Genomic DNA, 22,353 nt, shown 5'->3' on the forward strand with positions numbered 1-22,353 from the left:
AATTAAGAGGCAACTTCAGCTATGTTAATTGGGTAGCTTACGTCAAAGTATCTTAACTCAAATTTTAGTGCCATCCACACTGCGGAAAGTTGAAGGGAGCACACTCTCCCTTCAGCTTCCCTTACTCCTTGTAGAAGCAGGACTACCGGCATCAATGGGAGCACCCTCTCAGTCTGAATTTGTGTGTCTTTATTAGACCTGCTAATTTGAACCCTGGAAGATCTACTGCAGCTGCTTTGATCTCATCTGTAGTGTAGACATGGCCGTAGTGTTAAGGGAGCGCAGGATAAATTTGAGTAGGATTATACCATGATGTTGCTTTTCAGTCTCAGGGCAGGCTCAGTAGCTTTAGAGCTTATTTCTGGTTTGTTTCATGTTCCTACAAGTTCAGGGTTTCAGCTGGCCAACTGTAGAGGTCAGGAAGGGATTCTCCCCACCCCCAGTGCATTTTGGAAACTCTGTTTTTATTTTGTTGTTTTTGCTTTTAAAATCTCCTTCCACTGACACCTCAGGGACAGCCAATGCTGGAGGTTGATCAGGGAGAGCCAGGACTCTAAGGTGGCATTGAGCATTCTCTTCCCCAGGTGCTTGGTTGACTTGTTCTTGCTCTTGTGCTCAGGGTCTAACTGATGACCATATGTAGGGTTGGGAAGGAATTTTCCCATAGCTCAGACTGAGTGACCTTGGGGTTTTTCCATCTTCTGTAATGTGGGTGCAGGTTGCTTGCCTGGATTATCAGGGCATATCTTTCAATCATTTGGGTGGCCTCAGGCAGTTGTGCACCTTAGCTGTGCCTATTCTCTACCTGAGGCACATAATACCCTAATCTTTGTGGGCTGTAATACTCTGGTCTAATTTTGGTTGTTGGATGTGCTTTGTGGCTGTTGAGTGGTGTGAGTGTCCTGTGATTTACAGAAGGTCAGTAGAAGATTTGGTGATCTGTTCTGACCCTGTGACTGCCTTGGGGAAGAGGGGAAGGAGCTAAATGAATGCCAATTGCAAAGGGCTCCATTGTTATCACCCTGGAATCTTGTAAGTGGAACAATAGCTACAAGAAATAGAATGTTTGAAAGAGTTTTTTTTAAGTGCCCAGCTGATGCTGAAGAAAATCTGTGCGCCCAATACATAACTGCTCATAAGCAATTCAGCCAAGTAAAAATATGACTCCTGTATTCCTGCCAAAATCAGCAAGACCTATTGTGATATGATGAGTAACTGCTGGCTGAACAATTAAAGCTACTTTAACAAGCACACCCAATTCCCTGGGCGTTTCAGAAATGTGAAGGGTCAAATTCATGCTTTGGACAAATGCACACAAGTCCCTTTTGTAATTTCTTGGCAGAATAGCTTCCTTGAAGAGGAGAAAGTGTGGATTAATTTGCTTGAGGAGCCTAAATAAGTCTCCCAATCTTTCCTTAAGATAGATTCTACACCTGTCATTAGAACACAGAGAACCTACCTTTGTTTACTTGGTATATTTCTGTAGACTTTTGATAAGCGTAGTCCATTCACAAGTAAAGGCTATTGGCTTACATGTGCACTACTAGCAACCTGAAGATGATTATGTTCAGGCTGCATAACTAATCCATCCATGTTTTTTGTCACAAAGATGGTTTCAAAAGGAGTTCATTGAACGCTAGGAAGAGGAAGACAAATTGGGCAATCTGAAAGAGAGAGAAGTGTACTACCACTTTGTTCAAACCATTTGAGAAACTGAGATCAGTCTGAGCAGTGCAGAAAAAACAGATGCAGGGAGAGTTGTGGTATGCTCTAACCTTGCATAACCCTCAGTTGCAGGGGTGGGCAATAATTTTTGATGGCGGTCCACTCCAACATTTTGGTAAGTGGTCAAGGGCTGCACTTTTCTATGGAGGGAGTGTAGGCTCTGAGATGGAGATGGGTACAGAAGGGAGCTCAGGGTTGGAGACTAGGGTTCAGGAGGGGTGTGGAGTCTGAGAGGGAGTTCGGGTAGAGGAGGGAATAGTGATCTGGGGCAGGAGTTTGGGGTGCATGGTCTGGGAGGAGGTATGGGTATAGGAGAGGATTTTGGCCTGGGGGAGGGCTGTAGGATGGGATGCTGGATCTGGGTGGGAGTTGTAACCTGCAGCAGGCAGTGAGGCGTGGGAGAGGGTGGTGTGCTAGGTGCAGGCTCTGGCTGGTAGGGGCTTACCTAGGTGGCTCCCAGCCAGCAGCCCAGTGGGACACTCACTCGGGCTCCCTGCCTGCTGCAGCCCCAGGCTCAGAGTGGCTGGCTGTTCCATGTGGCTATCTGTGCTGTGTGCCAGGGTCGGGAGAGATGGCAGGGGCAGTACACCAAGCCTCCCTCCCTCTACTACATGCGTGATGCAGAGAGGCACATTGAGTAGCCAGCCACTTGGAGTGGCCTGGGGCTGTTCCCTGCCTGAAAATCCTGGGGGGGTGGGGTGGGCCAGATTCAGCCCATGGGCTATCTCTTGCCCACCCCTGCTCTTTTGGGAAGGACACACATGCACAGACAAATTTTTTTCAGTTGATTTGTACAGCTCTAACAGGTGGCTTAATGTTGCCCACTATTTATGGATGAGATATGATACAGATCTATAATTGTGAGCCCATATTTATCTTTATTGAGTAAACTTCACTCTCAGCATAATAGATTAAGGCAGGGGTGTCCAAACTTTTTTCAAAGAGGGCCAGATTTGAAGAAGTGAACATGCGTGAGGGCCGTCCCCGCACCCTCAGCCCCAAGGCGGAGGGCCCGCGGGGTCGGAGGCGGGCGGAGAGCGCAGGACACGCCGGCCTCACAGCGGCCCGGGGGCAGGGCGAACCCGCAGCCGAGCGGGGGAGCGGGGCTGCAGACGTGCCCTACAGGGCAGGCTCTAGGACCGCGGAGGCCATGGGCGGCGGCGGCGCAGCCAGAAGCAGCACGCTGAGCACGCCAGTTCAAAAGAGCGCCGGGGAGCCAGGAGAGGGGGAGGAAGCGGGGGCCGTATTAAACCGGAACACGGGCCGCAATTGGCCCGCGGGCTGGACTTTGGACATGCCTGGATTAAGGTATTGTATTCTTTGAAGAATGTTTGTTATGATACTTGGATGCAATTCTTATCCAAAGTTCAAATGAATGAGCAGCATCTTAAATACTTGATACTCTGAAAATGTGTTTTGTAAACTGGCTTAGTTTGCTACCTAAAAGCTGTAGCCGAAGACAAATAAGTTATTTTTTTTAGAAGACTACATTAGCATCTGACAGGTTAAGCCAATATCAGCAATATTTTAATGATAGGCTTTTAGATTTCTCAGAAATGATTCTCGAAAAGGGAATACATTAGATTTCTGGGCCACCATCATTTCAGTAGCAAATGTGTGTTTCTGATGTCCTATTCGCAAAGGGCTTGTTTGTGCAGATCTTTACTCATGGGAGTAGACTGCAAGTTAGTTAAAAAGAAATGAGATCGCTTTACCTTTTGTTATTGATATACTTTACTTATTGCTACTCATTTAAATTAAGCTGTTATTGTTATAACTTATAGTGCAAAGCCTGCTGTTTCTGCCCCCCCTCCTGGGGAGTTGGGCATGCAACTACAACAGAAACTGAGAAGCATCAGCTTTATGGATTTTTTTTTAAACCGTTTAAACAGTTACACTTTTACATCCCTATTCTGGATAAATCCTTGCTGGACACCACTTGATATGCCCTTCTAGCTTCATTATGAACCATTGATAACTACACTGAGTACTCATTTCTAACCAGTTGTGTTTGGGAAGACCATTGGAAACCATAGCAAAAGCCTTACTAAAGTCAAGATAGATCACATGTACCACTTCCCCCTATCAACACAGCTATTTATCCTGTCAAAGAAGGATATTAGGTTGGTTTGACATTGTTTACTATTAACAAATTTGTGATGACTCAAACTTTAAGGACCATCATGATAGTCTAGTCTGACCATCTGTACATGTCATACCACAGAACCTCACCCACACCTTTTAGTAACTGACCCATAACCTCTGGCTGAGTTAGTGAAGTTCTCAAATGATGATTTAAAAGACTTCAAGTTACAGAGAACCATTTACTCTAGTTGAAACCAGCACTTACCTTATTTTCTTCTAGGTACTAACAAATTGCTTGACTATCTTTCCAGGGACTGAAATTAAAATGACTGGTTTATAATTCTCTGGGTTATCCTTATTCCCCTTCTTGTAGATAGGTACTGTAATTTTCCTTTTCTAGTTCTCTGGGATCTCGGCTATCTTCCATGAGTTCTCATAGATAATTTCTAATTACTCAGATCTCTTCAGCTACTTCCTTATGTATTCTAGGATGTATTTCATCCAGCCCTGCCATCCTGAAAACATTTAATTTGCCCAAGTACTTTTAAATTTGTTCTTTTCCTATTTGAGCCTCAGATCCTACCTCATTTACATTGATGTCCACTGTGTTAGTTGTCCAGTCGCTGCTAAGTTTCTTGATGCAAATGGAAACAAACACGGTATTTAATTCTTTGGCCAACATTGAATTTGTGTTTTCTGGAATAATACATTAATATTTGAAATTATGACATTACCAGAAAAAAGTGTTATAGAACTGCAAAGTACAGTTATTATCTGGAAAGCTGTTGTTCTTTGCAGGTTGACAGAATGTGGGCAGGTCATAGTTTATGTATGGACTCTGACATAAATCTAATTTGGTTGTAAGTTTCCAAAAACAGTGCAATGAATTTTGGAAGATAAAATTTGGCACCAAAAAGGCAAATAAATAAATAAATTAAATAAATTGACAGCTGTCTGCTTTTTCTAAAGCAGTGAAAGTTAGTTTGATTTCTAGATGTTGCGGTGATTGCCTGAAAACATCACAGGCTGTAACACAGAGGCTCTTCCTAGCATTTGCTGAAATTGTTTTGATTATAGCTTTATTTCCTTTTTGGACGATGTCATGCCCTTCCCCAGAGGGGGAAAAAAGGAAGTAAAATATTTATTGGGAAATTCAGTAGGTCTTATTGTGGGAAGTTTCTGATTTCTCATTAGAGAGAAGGGGGGGGGGTGTTAATCTGTTTGTTTTCAGGCCTTCAGAATGCAGGTATTTATTTTGGGGGGTTCAAGTTGCATTAGGTATGTTCAACTTCAGTTCTCATTCAAACCACCAAAAAAAAGTTTCAGCTGTCTTTTTTTTAATTTAAAATTGGAGCTATTTTGATTTTGACCATTTTTAATTGGAGTTTGCCCTGTATTTCTGTTGTCAAACATGAATTTTTTGAATAATTTGTTTGAGTGAAGTAAAGTAATATCTTCTAAAATGTATTGTCATATTGGACCTCTGTGATGAAAGGATAAAGTTTTCTCTGATCCCACTGAGGCGCACCAAAAGAAACTACATCATCTACTCAATAAACTACTGGAAGAAGGATAGGAACAGATTCCCACAGACACACCCCTAGAGCCCAGACAAGGGAAATCTGGGTTGACCTATCATCTCAGGCATTGGTGTCCTTACAGGACTGTCTGGCTATATTGACTCCCTCCTCAGGCCCTATGCTATCAATGCTCCCAGCTGTCTTTGAGACACCACTGACTTTCTGAGAAAACGAGAATCCATTGGTGATCTTCCTGAAAAAGCCACCCTAACTACTATAGATATAGAAACTCTACACCAACATTCCACACAAGCCATCAGAAACTGTATCTCCGATGATGCCACGGCAAAACAGGTTACTGAACTTTGTGCCTTTGTTCTCACCTGCAACCATTTCAGATTTGGGGATGATTTAGATCTTCAAGTCAGAGGCACTGCTATGGGTACCAGCATGGCCCCACAGTGCACCAGTATTTTTATGGCTGACATAGAATAGCCTTTCCTCATCTCCTGTCCCCAAGTACCCTTCTTCTATTTACACTACATCAATGACATCTTCGTCATCTGGATCCCTGGGAAGAAGGCCCTTGAAGAATTCCACCGGGATTTCAATAGTTTCCACTCCACCATCAATCTCCGCTTGCACCAGTCCACAGAGGAGATTCACTTCCTAGACACTACAGTACAAATACCTGATGGTCGCATAAATACCACTTTATACTGAAAACCTACTGAAATGCACCTAGACCCCATACCAGAGATATTGTGTCTGCTGTACATACCTACATGCCTCCAGCTAGCCTCCAAAACACATTGCATGATCCATTGTCTACAGCCAACCCCTAAAATAAATCACATTTACTCCAATGCCTAAGATAGAGACAGCACTTACAGGGTCTATATCAAGAATTCTTAAAACTACAATACCGACCTGGAGAAGTGAAGAAACTGATTGATAAAGCCAGGAGGTTACCCAGAAATCATTCAATACAGGACAGACCCAACAAAGAGAGCAACAAAACACCACTAGCCATTTCCTTCAGTCATCAGCTAAAACCTCTCCTACACATCGTCAAGGATCTACAACCTATCATAGGTCTCACTCTCTCAGACCTTGGGAGCCAGTCCAGTCCTTGCTTATAGACAGCCCCCCAACCAGAGGCAAATACTCACCACCAACTTCACATCTCACAACAGAAATGCTAATACAGGAACCTGTCCCTGCAACAAACTCTGTTATCAACTCTGTCCACACATCTACCCTAGTGACACCATTGCAGGACCTAACCACATTAGCTATATCATCAAAGGCCCATTCACCTGCACTTCTACTAATATTATATATGCCATTGTGTGTTTAGGCCTAAAAATGTAGATTCAATACACTTTTGTGTTGTTGAAACTGCCAGTACAATTTGTGACTGTTGATATAGCTCGCTTATGACCTCTTTATGACATTCCCAGCAGTTTTATATGTTTTCTTTATTTCTGAGACACGGCTTATCAGCAAGTAGACTGGTCCAATCCTTATTTGAGGTTTCACTCATTCAGGTATATTTGTGTTTGGAGATTTCATGAGCTATAAGATGATGTTCCAATTAATCATCCAATCTTTCAATTTCAGAGGTGTCTGAGGTTGATTCTTGACATCATTAATGTTTATTTATCAATGAAGCACTTCCTATTTTTGTCTGCATTTTAGGTTACCTTTATCCCTTTCTAGCATTGGGAGTTGATGTCTAGGATCAAGCTATGATACATACAAGACAGATATAATTTTCAAATATTTTTTTTTTAATTTTCATGGAAGTCAGTAAGGATTCAGTAATTGGTTAAGAAATGTTTGTTTCCAGTTGGCATTTTAATTAGGCACCATAAAAGTCACATCTGGCAGGACAGTATAAGACTGCATTTTTTAATTTAAATTTTAATGTCTACCAATATTGTTTGGCTTCTCATTTTTACAGAAATATTGTTCTTTGTAAATTATGCCAGAGACTGTACATTATTTAAGTAAGTTTTTAAATGCAGACTGCAAGGTGTGGATAGAATACTAAACTCCTTTCATTGTTACACCTAGGTATATTTAGTCTAGCTGCTTCAGCCATAGGAATGAAATCATTCCAATCTTGCTTCATACCTTCTTGAACTTCTTCCCCAAATTATTCTTAAGCTGTTGGTATGTATAGAATCGCCCCTAAGCATATGTTTACTTTACATACCAACAGTTCAAGAATAATTGATTTTAAATAGTCAAGAGGTGCATCTTTCCTTGATTTCTCTCAGAGATAGAGTTTGAAGAACAGTTTGTCTTGCAACAATATGCTGAATCATTGGACTGGAAAGGACGTTAAGAGGCCATCTAGTCCAGTTCCTTACACTCATGGCACGACTAACTATTATCTCTAGACCAGTGGTTCCCAAGCCTTTTGATACCAGGGACAGGCAAACCCATTCACAAACTTTTGGTGGACTGGCAACATTTTATTTGCATATTCCTCCCCCCAGTGCCAGCCCTAACCCTTAGAATGCCTCACCCCTGTACTATCCCCCAGTGCTAGCCTTGGACCCTGGAGTCCCCTGCACCCAACCCTCTCCCACCCATTACCAGCCCCCCCATCCCAAATGCTTCAGTGCCATCCCCCCCATCCCAGAGAGTCCCCCACACCACTAGACCCCCCCAAGTACCAGCCTTCTGTTTCCAAAGCCCCAGTGCAACCAATCCCCCCGAGTCTCCCCCAGTGCCAGCCCTGCCCCCATAGCCCTCCCCACTAGTAATACAGGCTCTAGAGCCCCCAGCATTAACCTCATTCCTGGAACCCCCAGTTCCTGCCCTGCCCCCCTCACCTAGCTCTGTGCTGCTGCCCGCGTGTTTGCGGCTCTGGGGGAGGGGGTACACCGCCCAGCGCCTCCCCTCCTGCCATGGCTATTGGGAGCGGCATGCCCTGCCCCACCTCTCAGCCAGTCAGTGCTGGACAGGGGCTGGGTCTGCTCCTGGCCGCAGAACAGCAGTTCACTGTGCGGCAGGAGGGCAATGTGGGAAGTGCTCTTCTATGGCTGGGAGGAGACCCTGCACCTGCCCGGCACTGGTTGGCTGACAGGTGGGGCAGGAGATGCCTCTCCCATCAACTGGAGTGAGAGCAGTGTACCCTAGCCCAGGGCCCCAGAGCTGCCATGGCCCGGCAGCCAGAGGTCTCGGCTTGGCAGCGGGCTGCAGTCTGGCAGTTGGGAACCGCTGCTCTAGACCATGCCTAATAGTTGTTTGTCTTGCTTACTCTTAAAAATCTCCAATGATGGAGATTCTACAGCCTCTCTAAGGATGTAAAATCCTATTTAAAATGTTAATTGGTTAAACTATGTTTAACTGGTGCTCTGGCCAGGGCTGGGCCACTGGTTAACCAGTTACCCTTTTACATTCCTACTCTCTAGGCAATTTATTCCAGTGCTTTACTACTCTGACAGTTAAGAAATTTGTCCCGATGTCCAGCTTAAACCTTCATTGCTGCAATTGAAGCCCATTGCTGCTTGTCCTCTCCTCAGAGGTTAAGAGTAATTTTCTCCCCCCTCCTTGTTACAACGGTTTTCAAGTACCTAAAAGGTTATGTCTCCTCTCAGTCTTCTCCTTTCCAGATTAAACAAGCCTGTTTTTTTCAATCTTGCCTCATGCATCATGTTTTCTAGACATTTAATCATTTCTTCTTCTTCTCACAATGTTCTCCAATTTGTCCACATCTTTCTGGACACAATTACCAGTGCGAAGGAGAGTGGAAGAATTACTTCTTGTGTGTTACTTACAACACTCCTGCCAATGCATCCCAGAATGATGTTAGCTTTCTTACACTATGGACTCATAGTTAGTTTATGGTCCACTCTGATTCTAAAGTCCATTTCCACACAATTTCTTCCTTAGCAATCATTTCCTATTTTGTGTATGTGCAACTGATTGCAAAGTACTCTGGAAGAACATTTGTACATATTGAATTTCATCCTGTTTACTTCAGATCATTTCTCCAGTTTGTTCAGATCATTTTGAATTTTAATCCTGTCCTCCAAAGCACTTGCAAATTTTTCCAGTTTGGTATTGTCCACAAACTTTGGAAGTGTACTTTCTCTGCCACTATATAAATCATTGAAGATATTAAACAGAACTGGACCCATACCTGATCCCCGTGGGACCTCACTTGTTATGCTCGGCCATTATGACTGTGAACCATAACTGGAAATAGTTTTCCAGACAGTTACACACTCACTTCCATTTAGGTTATAATGTTATGCTAAATTGTGTAGTAGTGCAATCCGCTTTCACAGAAATTAGTCTTTAACCTGTTTTGTGATCCTCTCTTGAACAGTGGCTGCTACAGTAGTAATTTCGTCTCATTTATTTTTAGCATTTCAGTGTAGGTTTCATCCCTAACCCTTCCAGAATGGAGTCAACAATTTTGCAAAATCCTGAACCCTCCATTAGCTTCAGTAGTCTTCCATTTACAGTGACTGACTGTAGGTGAGCATCCAGTAAGGTTGCTTAATCAACTGTTCTAATTGCCTAAGGGTATATCTACACTACCCTCCTAGTTCCAACTAGGAGGGTAATGTAGGCATACCGCACTTGCAAATGAAGCCCGGGATTTGAATTTCCCGGGCTTCATTTGCATAAACTGGGCGCCGCCATTTTTAAATCCCTGCTCGTTCGAACCCCGTGCCGCACGGCTACACGCGGCACGAACTAGGTAGTTGGGACTAGGCTTCCTAGTCCGAACTACCATTACTCCTCGTGGAATGAGGAGTAACGGAAGTTCGGACTAGGAAGCCTAGTCCGAACTACCTAGTTCGTGCCGCGTGTAGCCGTGCGGCACGGGGTTCGAACGAGCAGGGATTTAAAAATGGCGGCGCCCAGTTTATGCAAATGAAGCCCGGGAAATTCAAATCCCGGGCTTCATTTGCAAGTGCGGTATGCCTACATTACCCCGCTAGTTCGAACTAGGCGGGTAGTGTAGACATACCCATAGTTGTGAATGTGGAATCCAATGTATCTTGTGTTGTGAGCTTCTTGGATATGGGTGGTTCAAGATAATTGTGATCCATCTATATCATTTTTTCCCCTTAAGAACTTGCAGATTATTCCTCAGGGCACCTTTTGAATGTGCCTTTCCAGGTTGGCAGCATAGTTCCCAGACATGATGCTGGTTTCTGAACTTGACAAATAGATATCTTACTTACACGGTCATATTTTGAAGAAAATTCTATGGGATTTTGTTGGTTTCTCCTTATGATTAACTCTCAATTGCTGTAATGCATTACAATAGAAATATAATTACTATAAATAAATCAAAGACAATAACATATCCCAGTTATGTATTTCCAGAATTTAATTAAGTATGGTTGTGTGTTAGCTGAGAAACAGTTTGGAGAGAGGTGATCTTGAGTCTTTACTGATCCATGTAAAATAGTGATAGAAATGTAGCCGTGTTAGTCTGGTGTAGCTGAAACAAAAAACAGGACTATGTAGCACTTTAAAGACTAACAAGATGGTTTATTAGGTGATCCATGTAAGTTTGTTGCTTAACTTTCAAGTTCTTGCGGAGCTTGTTTTGACTCCTCTTTTCCGAATTCTAAGCTGTGGCTCCCACCTTTCTCCCCCCCCCCATGTGTAGACGTATAACAGCTAAAGTTTCAAGTGATTACACATTTACACAAATGCCCAACAGTTAACATCCCTAGTATACTGTGGAGCTGTTTAGGCAATTTAAAAAAATCTCCTTTTCTCTATGTAGATATCCTAATCCTTGATGAAAGAGATCCTTTTCTTTCCTTCTGTGGATTTTTGTTTGAGTGAGACCATGTCCAGAATCTTTTGTTGATGATCCTAGAAGCTGTAGAGTATTATAGTCTTGCTCCTCTTTGTATGCCAGCAAATCTGTTGTTTACACTTCCTGTTTTTAATTTGAATCTGTTTGTACTTCTGTTACAAATTTAATGCTTGCTTGTTGCTATTCAATTGAAAAGTTCTCATATCCAGGCCTCAAATATTTTATTGAATTTTCCTGTTTTTATGTTCTCTTGGTCCCATTATTTGGGTGTTTTCTCAACTCTTTTGCTTTTCTGTGTCTTTTAAATTGTAGTTCTATTTCTCGCTAGAGCTCATTAACTTGTCTGGCATTATCCTCTAACTCAGATGTTTGTCTCTGTTCCTTTGTTTCTATAAATATAGTGATGAGTTATTTGTTCAACACTTCATCTTTGTTTTCCAATCTTCATAATTTTACATTTAAGGCTAAATTTAAATTAGTAATTATTTACTGCATTGGTTTGTGGTGAATGTTCTACTCTGAGTATTTTCTTTTTTTCCTCACCTATTTTTTTATGCAGATTTGTTCAGGGTATGCCAAATTTCTCTTAGGAATGTTACTGAAGGCCAGTTTTATGAAAAACATTTCTAGAGGGATTAAGACCAACCTGGTAACTTGAGGTATTCAGTCTAATAGGGCAAGGCATTCAACAAGCATGGATCTCATTTCTCCATAGGGATCTCTATCAGAATTTTTTAAAAAATCCTATGATTTTCTTGGAAATAAAATTTTATTTTATTGGTTTCCAAAGTCTACATGTAGTTGATTTGATTTTGAACTCTTGGATTTTCTAAATATCTTTCTGATCATAGTATCATATTACTTGTGGGTAAAGTAGCATCTCAATATTGCCATTTACTAAGTGAAGAAGTGATATTTGATCATTTTTAAAAATAACATTTGAGTTTCAATTTGAAATCGAGGTGGAATGAAGGAAATTAACGGTGGTGCACAATCCCCCATAACGTTTGTGCAGGTTAGAGGGTTAAAAAAACTGCATATAGAGAATCGCTTGTCCTCTGATGTTATGGCCGTAATAGTCCTTTATTTTATGCAATCACTGAAGTCTAGTCAATGCTTTCAAGTTGTTCACTAGGTACTTTGCTGCCTTTTTTATTTCAGGTACCGCTTTATTGTTCATATCTAGGATAGAGAAAATAATGGGGAGGAAACTGGATCTGTCTGGTTTGACTGATGATGAAGCAGAGCATGTCCTTCAGGTGGTTCAACGAGATTTCAGCCTTCGCAAGAAAGAGGAAGAGAGGTTGAGGTAAGAGATTTTTATTAAAATATATTTTCATGTTGGTTGTTCTATCTGGATAGTGAAGAAGATATTTATTGAACAAACTGAAGGAACTTGACCTTTCAGCATCCACAAGAAATATTTTTCACATTATGCAACTAGATGTATTGAGCACACAAGATTTATTCTGGCTTATAATTTGTCGTCAGAAGCAGTTATCTGATTAAATTCTATGACTGATTTCTTTTTAAAAAATGTTTGAATACATTTTTCATGTCGTAGCAGGAATGTGAGTTGGTTGATGCAATAGCTTTCCCAGACTTTTAGCTTCTGTAGAAAACATGACTTGCTTATTCTCAAGAAGAAACTGAAGTGCCTATCTATACTTGTTGCATGCAATTTCTTTTGCCCTAATACCAGTACGACAAGAGGATACTGTTAGGGTTGTCAGGTGTCCAGTATTCACCCCGATAGTCCAGTATTTGCAGGCTCTATCCAGTTAAAAAAAACAGGAAATACCGGACATGTGAAATGTCCGGTATTTCCTGTTTTCCTCGGACTGAAGCCTGGCAGTGACAATTTTCCCCTGCCACGTCTGGTGGGGGTGGGGGAGTGAGGAGCGCGGCAGAGTCGTAGTGAAGGGGGGCAGGAGGAGGCATTTGCTGGGCACCACTCTAGGGGGGTGCCGGGTTGGGGAGGGAGCAGAGTGCATGCTGCTCTGGCCCACGTGACCAGCAGAGACCCAGGACTGGCCATGTGATGCCTCCCTCAACACCAGCCGTGGCCAACCCGTGGCTCGCAGCTCCCTCCAAAAGTGTGGCTCATGAAGCCACTCCTGTGTGCCTCCCCCCGAACGCCCCTCCTCCAGCTCCCTCCCTCCCCCAGCTTCCCTGTGCTAACTGGGTCAGAGCTGTGGGGTTTTAAAAATGGCACCCAAGATGGTGGCCATCTTATAGGGACAGCCTCCTTTTAAAAAAAAAATAATTTTGTTTTGCTCGACAATTCTGTTCTGGGGGGGGGGCTCTTTTTGTTTTTGTTTTTTGGCTTAACAACTTTGGTCTCCCCCTTTCCTCCCCTTGACAGAATTTTTTCCCAGTGTTTTTTTGGGGGGGGAGGGAAGAGGGGAATTTTGGTATTTTTTGTTAAACCATCTGGCAACCCTAGATACCATTATTTATCCCCTAGCATCTCAATGGACTTAGAAGAGCAGGAAGTTGCTTACGAAAGATATGAAACCCAGCCTGTATGTTATATAAATGGAAAAAGAAATCCTTCTTTTGATTGTGATTTTATTTCCTCTGCTATTCTCTGAAATAATTATTACTTTGGAACAGTTGGAAGAAGGAGGAAATACATTATCATACTATCAGAGTTCATTTTGAGTGCACTAGCACTCATGGATCTAATGGATTAGAAACTTGATTGAAATTTCAAAGTGTTAAACAGTTTTAGGATAAAGGGGGATGAATAGAGCAATAGACCCCTTCTTTTACTGAGTGCCCCTTCGTTCATTGGTCAGACGCAAGATGATTGGCTCTTGCTTTGTACAGTCTGTTAATTATACCTAGCCTGGTGTATATCAGACCTCTTTCCCCATTTTTAGTCACTTGAGGCTGGTGTCCAATGTAGGGATGATAAACCCAGGCTTATTGGTTACTCCAAATGACTACACGCAACATCCCCTTCCCCTTCCCCTTCCCCTTCCCCTTCCCTGTGGGATGCTCAAGCTCATCTCATTTGATGAAGTGGGTTTTGTGAGTGTGAGTGTGAGAGAAAAATGATGCCACGGGACTACTTTTTTAAAATGAAGCATGTCCATTTTCATTTTGTTTTTTAGAAAACAAATATATATAATTATAAATAAAAAGAGGGGGAGCAGAGTGGGGAGGGTGAGAGGTTAGGCATATCTGTTAGTGGTTACTTTGCAGATCTGACTTTGGCATTGAAGATAATGTTGTTTTGCTTGGAATGACAACAAAGAACAAGAACTGTTTAGGATAATATAGGAGAGAAGACGCTGATATAGTGGAAATCATCTTAACAAGATTGCAAGGTAAAAAGGGACATAGGTTGATGGCTCCAAATCCACTTTGCCAGCAGAATATAAAAAGCTTACTAATACAAAACCAGAATGAGAGTTTAAACTAAAATATTTATTGAAAGTGATGCTTAACTTAGGAAAGACACAACATACAGCATAGTTTTCAGTCTCATGCCAATATATTGCATTAATTCTTTCAGATAGTTTTGTCAATTCACATTTCTATGCAACTTAAACAATATGTAACAAATTTATGACAAAGTCAAACTTTACACTTTTGGATAGGTGGTTACTGAAGCTAACGAAAGTGCTATTGCCTCAGAAGTTTCATATAGTTTTGAGTTTCATGTAGCCTTTTCCCCTCTGATACATACCATATGTACAGGAGAAGCTGAGGTTAGTTGTAACCCATGTACAATCTGTGCATACACAAAATAAAAATAAAGGTCTGACTTGACTTTCCTCCCTTAGTTATTTATTAAAATGATTTGCAAAAAAGCTTTTTTCCTTTTTTCCAATATCATTTCATCATCCGTTATGTAGGAACGGTGTAAACCTTGACTGGCTGGAAAACTTATCTTGTTTCACTGAAGCATCTTAAATATCTTTTGGATTCTTTGCTGTAACCCTCTTTTTTAACTATTTGTAGCAGTCTCCTAATTAGTGATTCTCAAACATTTCATCATCTCCTCTCAAATTTCCAAACCTGTTCTTACACCTTCTAGTGAGTGATTAAATGAAAAAGTAATAACTGAACAATGTTTAAGGTGACCAGATGAAAATAATCTCACTTTGTGCTGTGTATACAGTATATGGTTGGCTACTTCCACTCCTTTTGTATCTGTGCAGTTTATTTTCTCATGATCTAAAACTTAGGACCTGTGGTAATTATTATCAGCTATTCCTGCAGGTCAAATCTCCCCAGCTCATTTTGTAGTTTCTTTTCTTGTATGTTGGTGGAATATTTTTTTGGTTTAATTTGGCTACCCTACTTCTCTTTTAGACTCATCAGCACATTTCATCATCGTGGCTTATAACAACATCAAAGAAATAGCCAACAAACAGACTTGTTAGTAACTAGCTTTGTTTTCTGTGAAACAATGTAAACAGGCATAGGTGTACAAAAGGAACTGTAGGAGGAGTCTGTTTTGTGTGCATTGATTCTTTGGCGAAGAATTGATTCAGACACTTCGCCAAAGAATCAATGCACACAAAACAGACATAAGACTCTCACAGAGAGAAAGCTGTTGCTTGCCACTTCAGCCAGACTGGTCATTCCCTCAATGACCTTAAAACATGCATATTGCTTCAAAGAGACTTTACCTCCAGACTTCAACGAGAAGCTTCAGAACTGTCATTCATGCTTAAATTTTACACTTTATGTATGGGTTTAAAAAAAGACTCTAATTATCTCACCCATTACAAAGATAGCTTCCCCAGTTATCACCCCTAATGTCATTACCTCACATAACTTCCCCCATTATCACCCCTATGTCATTATCTCACAGACACTAACCTTTCCCCTCACCCCCACTCTGTTCTAAAATTTGATTTGTCAATTTCACATGGGTTCATTTTTTTGATTGTATCACTTTGGTATATATGGTTGTGCCGATTTTCTTCCACATGTTGATCTGAGGAAATGAGTCTCGCCCACGAAAGCTCATCACCTAATAAACCATCTTGTTAGTCTTTAAAGTGCGACATAGTTCTGTCTTTTGTTTCAGCTAGACCAGACTAACACGGCTGCATCTCTATCACTCTTCAGATCATTGGCATACACGAGACCCATTGTTCTAAATAACTTACACAGATAAACTAACTGTTGTTTCCAGTGGGAATTTTTGGCAGTTTCCTCTGTGTGGTTTACAATTAGTGCTGCTGCAGACATACTAGCAATAGGAAAAGTCCTAATTTTTATCAGTTTGCCATATACCATCTTTCCATAGTGTCCACAGTGAGGGTGGTGGGGGTGGAAAACCAGAGGTTCTTACAAGCGCCTGATTATTATGTACGTTAGGCTGTTTACACTGCCAGAGTATAAATGAAACTCAGATCCTGTATAAACAATGAAGAGATCGTATGCTTCCAAGATGCTGTGTACTGACTGGGCGGGTGTTCCAGTTAAATGGAATTTGTCAGTATGAAGAAGTTATTAAATGAAATGTATCCTCCATTTCTAAGTACTCTATTACAGTTTTTCAACTGTGACTAAAAGTGCTGAAGCCAGTTTTCCCTATCACTGCCAATTTTATTTTTACACTTCTGAACAGAGGAATTATTAATCTCAGTGTAGAAAGGGCTAATACTCTTAAGAGTTTTCTGACTACTCTTCTTGCTCTACCTGACAAATAGCCATACACATGGTTAGTGAAAGGCTTTGATAATGCTGACAGTTTTCAGAAAGTTGGCCGAGGTGTGTGGAAATGCTAAGGTAGATGGGGCAAGGGCGACTAATAGGAGAAAGGAGGGAGGCACCAACTAAAGAGGAGGCAGGGCATCTTTATTACCCATGTGGCATGCATTTCAAGGACAGCTACATTATTCAGTTGTCTGTCCCATTGGTGACTGGAGGTAATTTTTTAAGTCTTTTGAAGCTGGAGAGTGATTTCAGGATGGCATGGGCACTGTATGAAGGATTCTTATGCAAATAACTCCACGAGCTCTTTTCTTGATGTGTAAGCTTGTATGTATTGTTGGGATTATATTTTGCCATTTACATTACTTTGCATTTAACATTGAATTTCATCTTCCATTTTGTTGCCAGGTCCCCCAAGTTTTGTGAGATCCCTTTGTAACTCTTTGCAGTCTGTTTTGGACTTAACTATCTTGATTAATTTTATAACCTCTGCAGACTTTGCCACCTCACTGTTGACTCCTTTTTGCAGATCATTTACAAATATTTGGAAAAAAAAATTTGGAACTCATCCTAGACCAGTACCTGGGCACCCTACTATTCAATTCTCTGCATTCTGAAAATGGGCCATTTATTCCTATCCTTTTGTTTTCCTTATCTTTTAACTCGAATGCCTGAGAATGCTTTCAGGATCTTCTAACACTCCTCCTCTATGTATAAACAAATTCCCTGCCCCAGGGGTGGGAGTTGTTACCAGCACAGATACTCACCACATTCCCCACTCACGCCTCTGACTCCTGGGTGTTGCTGGGTCCTTTCTCCCCTCTCCAAGACTAATAGAAAGGGGTATGTGACCTTTGGGGGGGGGGGGCCCTCTCATGCATCTCCCACTTTTACCAGTGTCAGGTCATGGTATTTGTGTTTCCCATTATCATGCAATGTGCAGGATTCTGGGTCAAGCTCAGTGGTGCAAGTGGGCTGTATGGTCCAGTATGCCGTACTGGCAAGTTATTTGTATGTAGTACAGTGTACCAGCAAGACACTCTGCTGGCCGTCTCCATTGGCTGCCATGTCTTTGTGTACAAGGCTGAAGCCTGGGGGTGAAGCTGGGAGCCGCTGGCATTCAGCTCCTTTCCCCTCTGCCCTTCCCAGCAGGGAAAGGAGCCGAAATCCCAGCCTGTCCCCATCTCCCCAAAGTCCTGTACACAGACAAGGCAACTCTGTAGAAAGGGAGAGGAAGGTGCTGGGAGTTTTGCTCCTTTCCCTGTTGGGAAGAACCATGGGATAAGGAGCAGAACTGTCCCCAGTCTCTTCTCCCCCCAAGTAATGTGGGATAGGGAAGAGAGGGGTAGACCATGAGGGCACTGGGCTGGGGGCAGGGTGAAGTCATGCGTGAGGTCATGTGGCCCCACCCTCCCCCCCGGCTAGTGTACCATCCCCTTCCTGTGCCAGTAAGAACTTCTCTTTGCTTACACCACTGGTCAAGCTAGACCATAAAAATCAAAATCAAAACCAAACAACCACATTCTCTTATCTCATCATGTTACAAGAGGGTTTGGTATATGTACTGTATGTGTCACAGGTCTTGGGAATAAAATTAAAGTCTTGTTAACCTGTGTTTACAAAGCATCTTCTGTGTAATTCATTTCCTCTATTGACAAAATGCCAAGTCAAACACACTGGCAACTAACTGTCTGCTGAATCAGTAGAGGTGCATCCATATAGCTCGTTCCTACAACAGCTTTGCTTCAAGCAGCTTTTAACAATATAGATTTTCAAGCTCCTTTCCGGTTTCCAGCCTGGCTGTGTCTGTGGGTGTTAGAATTCCAGAAGATGACTTGGATTTCTGAATAATGAACTTTGTTTCCTTAAGTAGTTTAATATAATCAGCATCTATTCATTCCTTACATGGATGAGCAGGGTGGGAGGGCACAAAGAGGACTCTTTACACAGATTTTACAAGCATCATGTATGATTCCAGTCTCTGAGGTCAAAAGTGCCTAGGAATTGCTCCCTTGCTAAGTACTCTGGGTATGCAGAGAAGGAAGGTGAGACAAAAACTGGCTTTGCTTGCCCTCCTTCTATGCACTAGTCCTCAAAGCAGCACCTGTGTACCGAGCCAAGAAGGACAGCGGGTCGTTTTAGATGGCTGCATTCTGCATGATGGGGGCGCTTTAATTAATCCTCACACCAGTCTTATGAAACAGGTAAATAGCCCTCCCGCCCCAACAGAGAAGTCAAACTGCACCTAAGGCAAAGAGGTGAAATGACCACATGACAAAACTATAGAAAACTGCAGTCCACACACAAGCATCAACAAGTTACAAGCTCCTGTTACATAGGTTTCAAACAGGCAAACACAATGTGTATTACAAGAGTAAGATTAACAGTTGCCAGTAATTTAATTTGCATATTAAATTTACTACTTTATGCCATTGTTTTATAGCCCTGTCTCAAGAGCAAAGCTTAATATTTTAACTGAAATCCCCATAAGGTTTTCTCACATTGAAGTTGCTTGTTAAAAAGTAATTAGTGATCTGGATACATTCTGCCTAAGAGCTGGACAGCTAATGGCAGTTCTGGCAACAGAGTCAGTAAGGTCAGACTCTAAAGTGCTTTTAGGAACTGTTATTTGTCATTAATTGCAGGATATGCTGTTTTAAAAGTGTGCTGCTTGCAAATAATACTGTGGGATTAGACAAAATTGTAGATATTTCGCTGATGATATTAACATATGTACACACCAGCAATACATCTGTATGCTAATTCATATTTAACTTATTTCCAGCCTTCTACAATACACTCTAACCTGTCAATAGGTTTGATTCTGCCGAGGAAGCAGTATATGGATTCAACTGATTAATTATTGCAGTGGGCTCATTATCCTCCCTAGACATCAGATAGGTGATGGTCGCTTTTTACAGAGAGCGGGGGCTAAAGTGTGGGTTGGACAGTTCTTTATTAACTTCTTTGGCAATGAACCCAAACCCAAGGAAGAGGGTAGAGTTTTGACTTAAGTTTATGGACATAAAAAAAGTTTTGGAAAAGCATCTTCTTATGGGTTTGGATCTTGCAGACTCATAGTCTACCTGAGTAGTCCCCATGGTTTAAGTTCAATGAAGTCAAACAGTTAATTGTTCTCACCTTTTTAAAGATCAAACATTTAGGATGAAACATTTTTGGATACACAGTGGTATCATTTTATTATTTTGCATTTCAGTCTAGCTGGAGAAGTCAATTAGTAAATTAGCACTTATTGCTTCATTTCCAATGGGAAAAATATCAACTTTATTTTAATTAGTGGGTTGTGCCCATAAAATGATACTATCTATATATTTTTTTGTTAATCTCCAGTGTGCTACAGGACCATTTGTTGTTTAAGTTTTTTAGTTACAGACTAACACAGCTACCCCTCTGAGACTTTATTTTAATGTGTGCCTTAGTTCTATTGGCTGGACTGTTACCTGGACTAACTGTAAACAACTATGCAGGGAAGTAAGACACTGGTAACCCCTTCATGGCTCTGTGGCTGTGTCTACATTGGCACCCTTTTCCGGAAAAGGGATGCTAATGAGACAAGTCGGAATTGCAAATGCCGCAGGGGATTTAAATATACCCCGCGGCATTTGCATGAACATGGCTGCCGCTTTTTTCCGGCTCGGGGCTTTGCTGGAGAAAAGCGCCAGTCTAGACAGGATCTTTCGGAGAATAAAGCCTTAAAATTAGGAATAAGGGATCTTCCAGAAAAGGCTTTATTTTCCGAAAGATCCCGTCTAGACTGGCGCTTTTCTCCGGCAAAGCCGCGAGCCGGAAAAAAGCGGCAGCCATGTTCATGCAAATGCCGCGGGGGATATTTAAATCCCCTGCGGCATTTGCAATTCCGACTTGTCTCATTAGCATCCCTTTTCCGGAAAAGGGTGCCAATGTAGACGCAGCCTGTAAGTATTCCCCTCAGTACAGATCCAGACATAGGAGGAAACATGGGCATGCAATTACTACCTCCTATTCCCACTTCCAGCAGATGGTGAGGAGAAAGTGGGGCAGGGAGAGAGTGGAGACTTGGCTGTACTCCTCCAGTGTTGCAGCAACCAAAGCTAAGGGGGAAGTAGATTAAAGCTGGCAAATGAATGCCAATGAGTCCCCTATCCAAGATGACCCATCCCTGGAACTGGCTGGAACTGTGACCCCCTGATGAAATATAATTATTTCCAGTGTGCTCATGGAGCAGCACAGCTGTAAGGCATCCCTAAGGGCTGCCTAAAGGCTCAATCTAGCCCTCAGTAGTAGTGATGACAATGTCCATTACACAGTAAATAAAAGGAATTTAAACACCCTTTGAGGTAAATTTTTCAAAAGGTGCATTGGAAGGGTAAAACTGGCAATTGACATCTAAGTGGCACATGTGATCACTTTACCTTTCTCAAGAGGTTGATACAAGAGCAAATGAACTCTTAGCCCCTCAAGTAGCTTCTGTAGCGTGTCTTCGGGTGGGTAATGTGGACTGGTGATTGCGTTTTGAGTTCAGCAAGTAATTTTCAGCATAATTAAATGCCTAATGGTGTCTCTGTACTTCAGTGCAGTACAGTATTTGCATATGTAAGTCACCATGATAATTGCATTTAAAAGATATTTGAGCCAAATCCTGTGCCCATTGAAGCCAGTGAGAGGATTGACATTCATTTGAAAGGTGCTGGAGGAGGACCGTTCTTTGTCATGTTCTGTTTCCTACAGATCATATTAGGAAAGAACACTAGGGTGTGTTTTGAAATAATTTTAAAGTGGCTTCCTGATTTGTTTACTTGATTTTGAATTAATATTTACAAAGTTTGCTAATATTGGGGGCTAAATTATAAAATATTTCACTGTATCCACTAAAAGAAAGCACTTATTCAGATGAATAACTTGCTCTTATTTTGAGAGAGAGCTCAGTAGTCAAAACTATATCTCACAGCCCAAATGGAAAAATAAAAAGTATAAGCAGCCACATTTGTCTCTCTAAACCCCAGCAATCTCTTTTGTGCACAAGGAAAGTGGGAGGGGATGGGGGGGAGGGAGGGAATAAAGGTGTTAACGCTGCTATATGGCAAGAAGGATTTTAATATTTCATCTTAGATATTTTCTCTGTGTAGAGCCGGATCTCACTAACCTGACTGATAGAACTAATCCTCATTCACATGCATAGCTCTGCAGATGGGACTACTTATGAGTAAGGTATGCTCTTTTGAGTAAGGCTTTGTAGTATCCAAGTCTACAGAATTTGAGCACATTGACAGGTGTTATTGCAGATATTTTGAATATAGAGTGCCGTTTAGTAAGACAATATTTTACTTTATCAAAATACATAATCCAGAGTGCCAGCCATAAACACTCTGACTGGAAACCTTACTCGGTATTACTTTATCCAAACTTTTTTACTTGAAATTTAGTGCAATTAAGAAAAGTCTTTTATTTTATACATTAAAATGTTTACAAACCTGCAGAGAGACAAGGTCGGTGAGGTCATATCCTTTTACAAATCTTGATGATTATCTTTTAATT

The 22,353-nt window shown here is 41.6% G+C and overlaps 1 protein-coding gene across 4 annotated transcripts in view; it reads left to right on the forward strand.

Annotated features, from left to right (window-relative positions):
- MYRIP (myosin VIIA and Rab interacting protein) overlaps positions 1-22,353 on the forward strand; it is a 341,072-nt gene that overhangs the window by 4,136 nt on the left and 314,583 nt on the right. For all 4 annotated transcript variants that reach the window (XM_006131818.3, XM_075921852.1, XM_014577917.2 and 1 more), the window contains exon 2: positions 12,298-12,445. In XM_006131818.3, the coding sequence (XP_006131880.2) occupies positions 12,336-12,445 (110 nt within the window). In that variant the 5' untranslated portion in view covers positions 12,298-12,335. The remainder of the gene's footprint in view (positions 1-12,297; positions 12,446-22,353) is intronic.

Source organism: Pelodiscus sinensis, chromosome 2, assembly GCF_049634645.1.
Source record: "Pelodiscus sinensis isolate JC-2024 chromosome 2, ASM4963464v1, whole genome shotgun sequence".
NCBI classification, from domain to species: Eukaryota; Metazoa; Chordata; order Testudines; family Trionychidae; genus Pelodiscus; species Pelodiscus sinensis.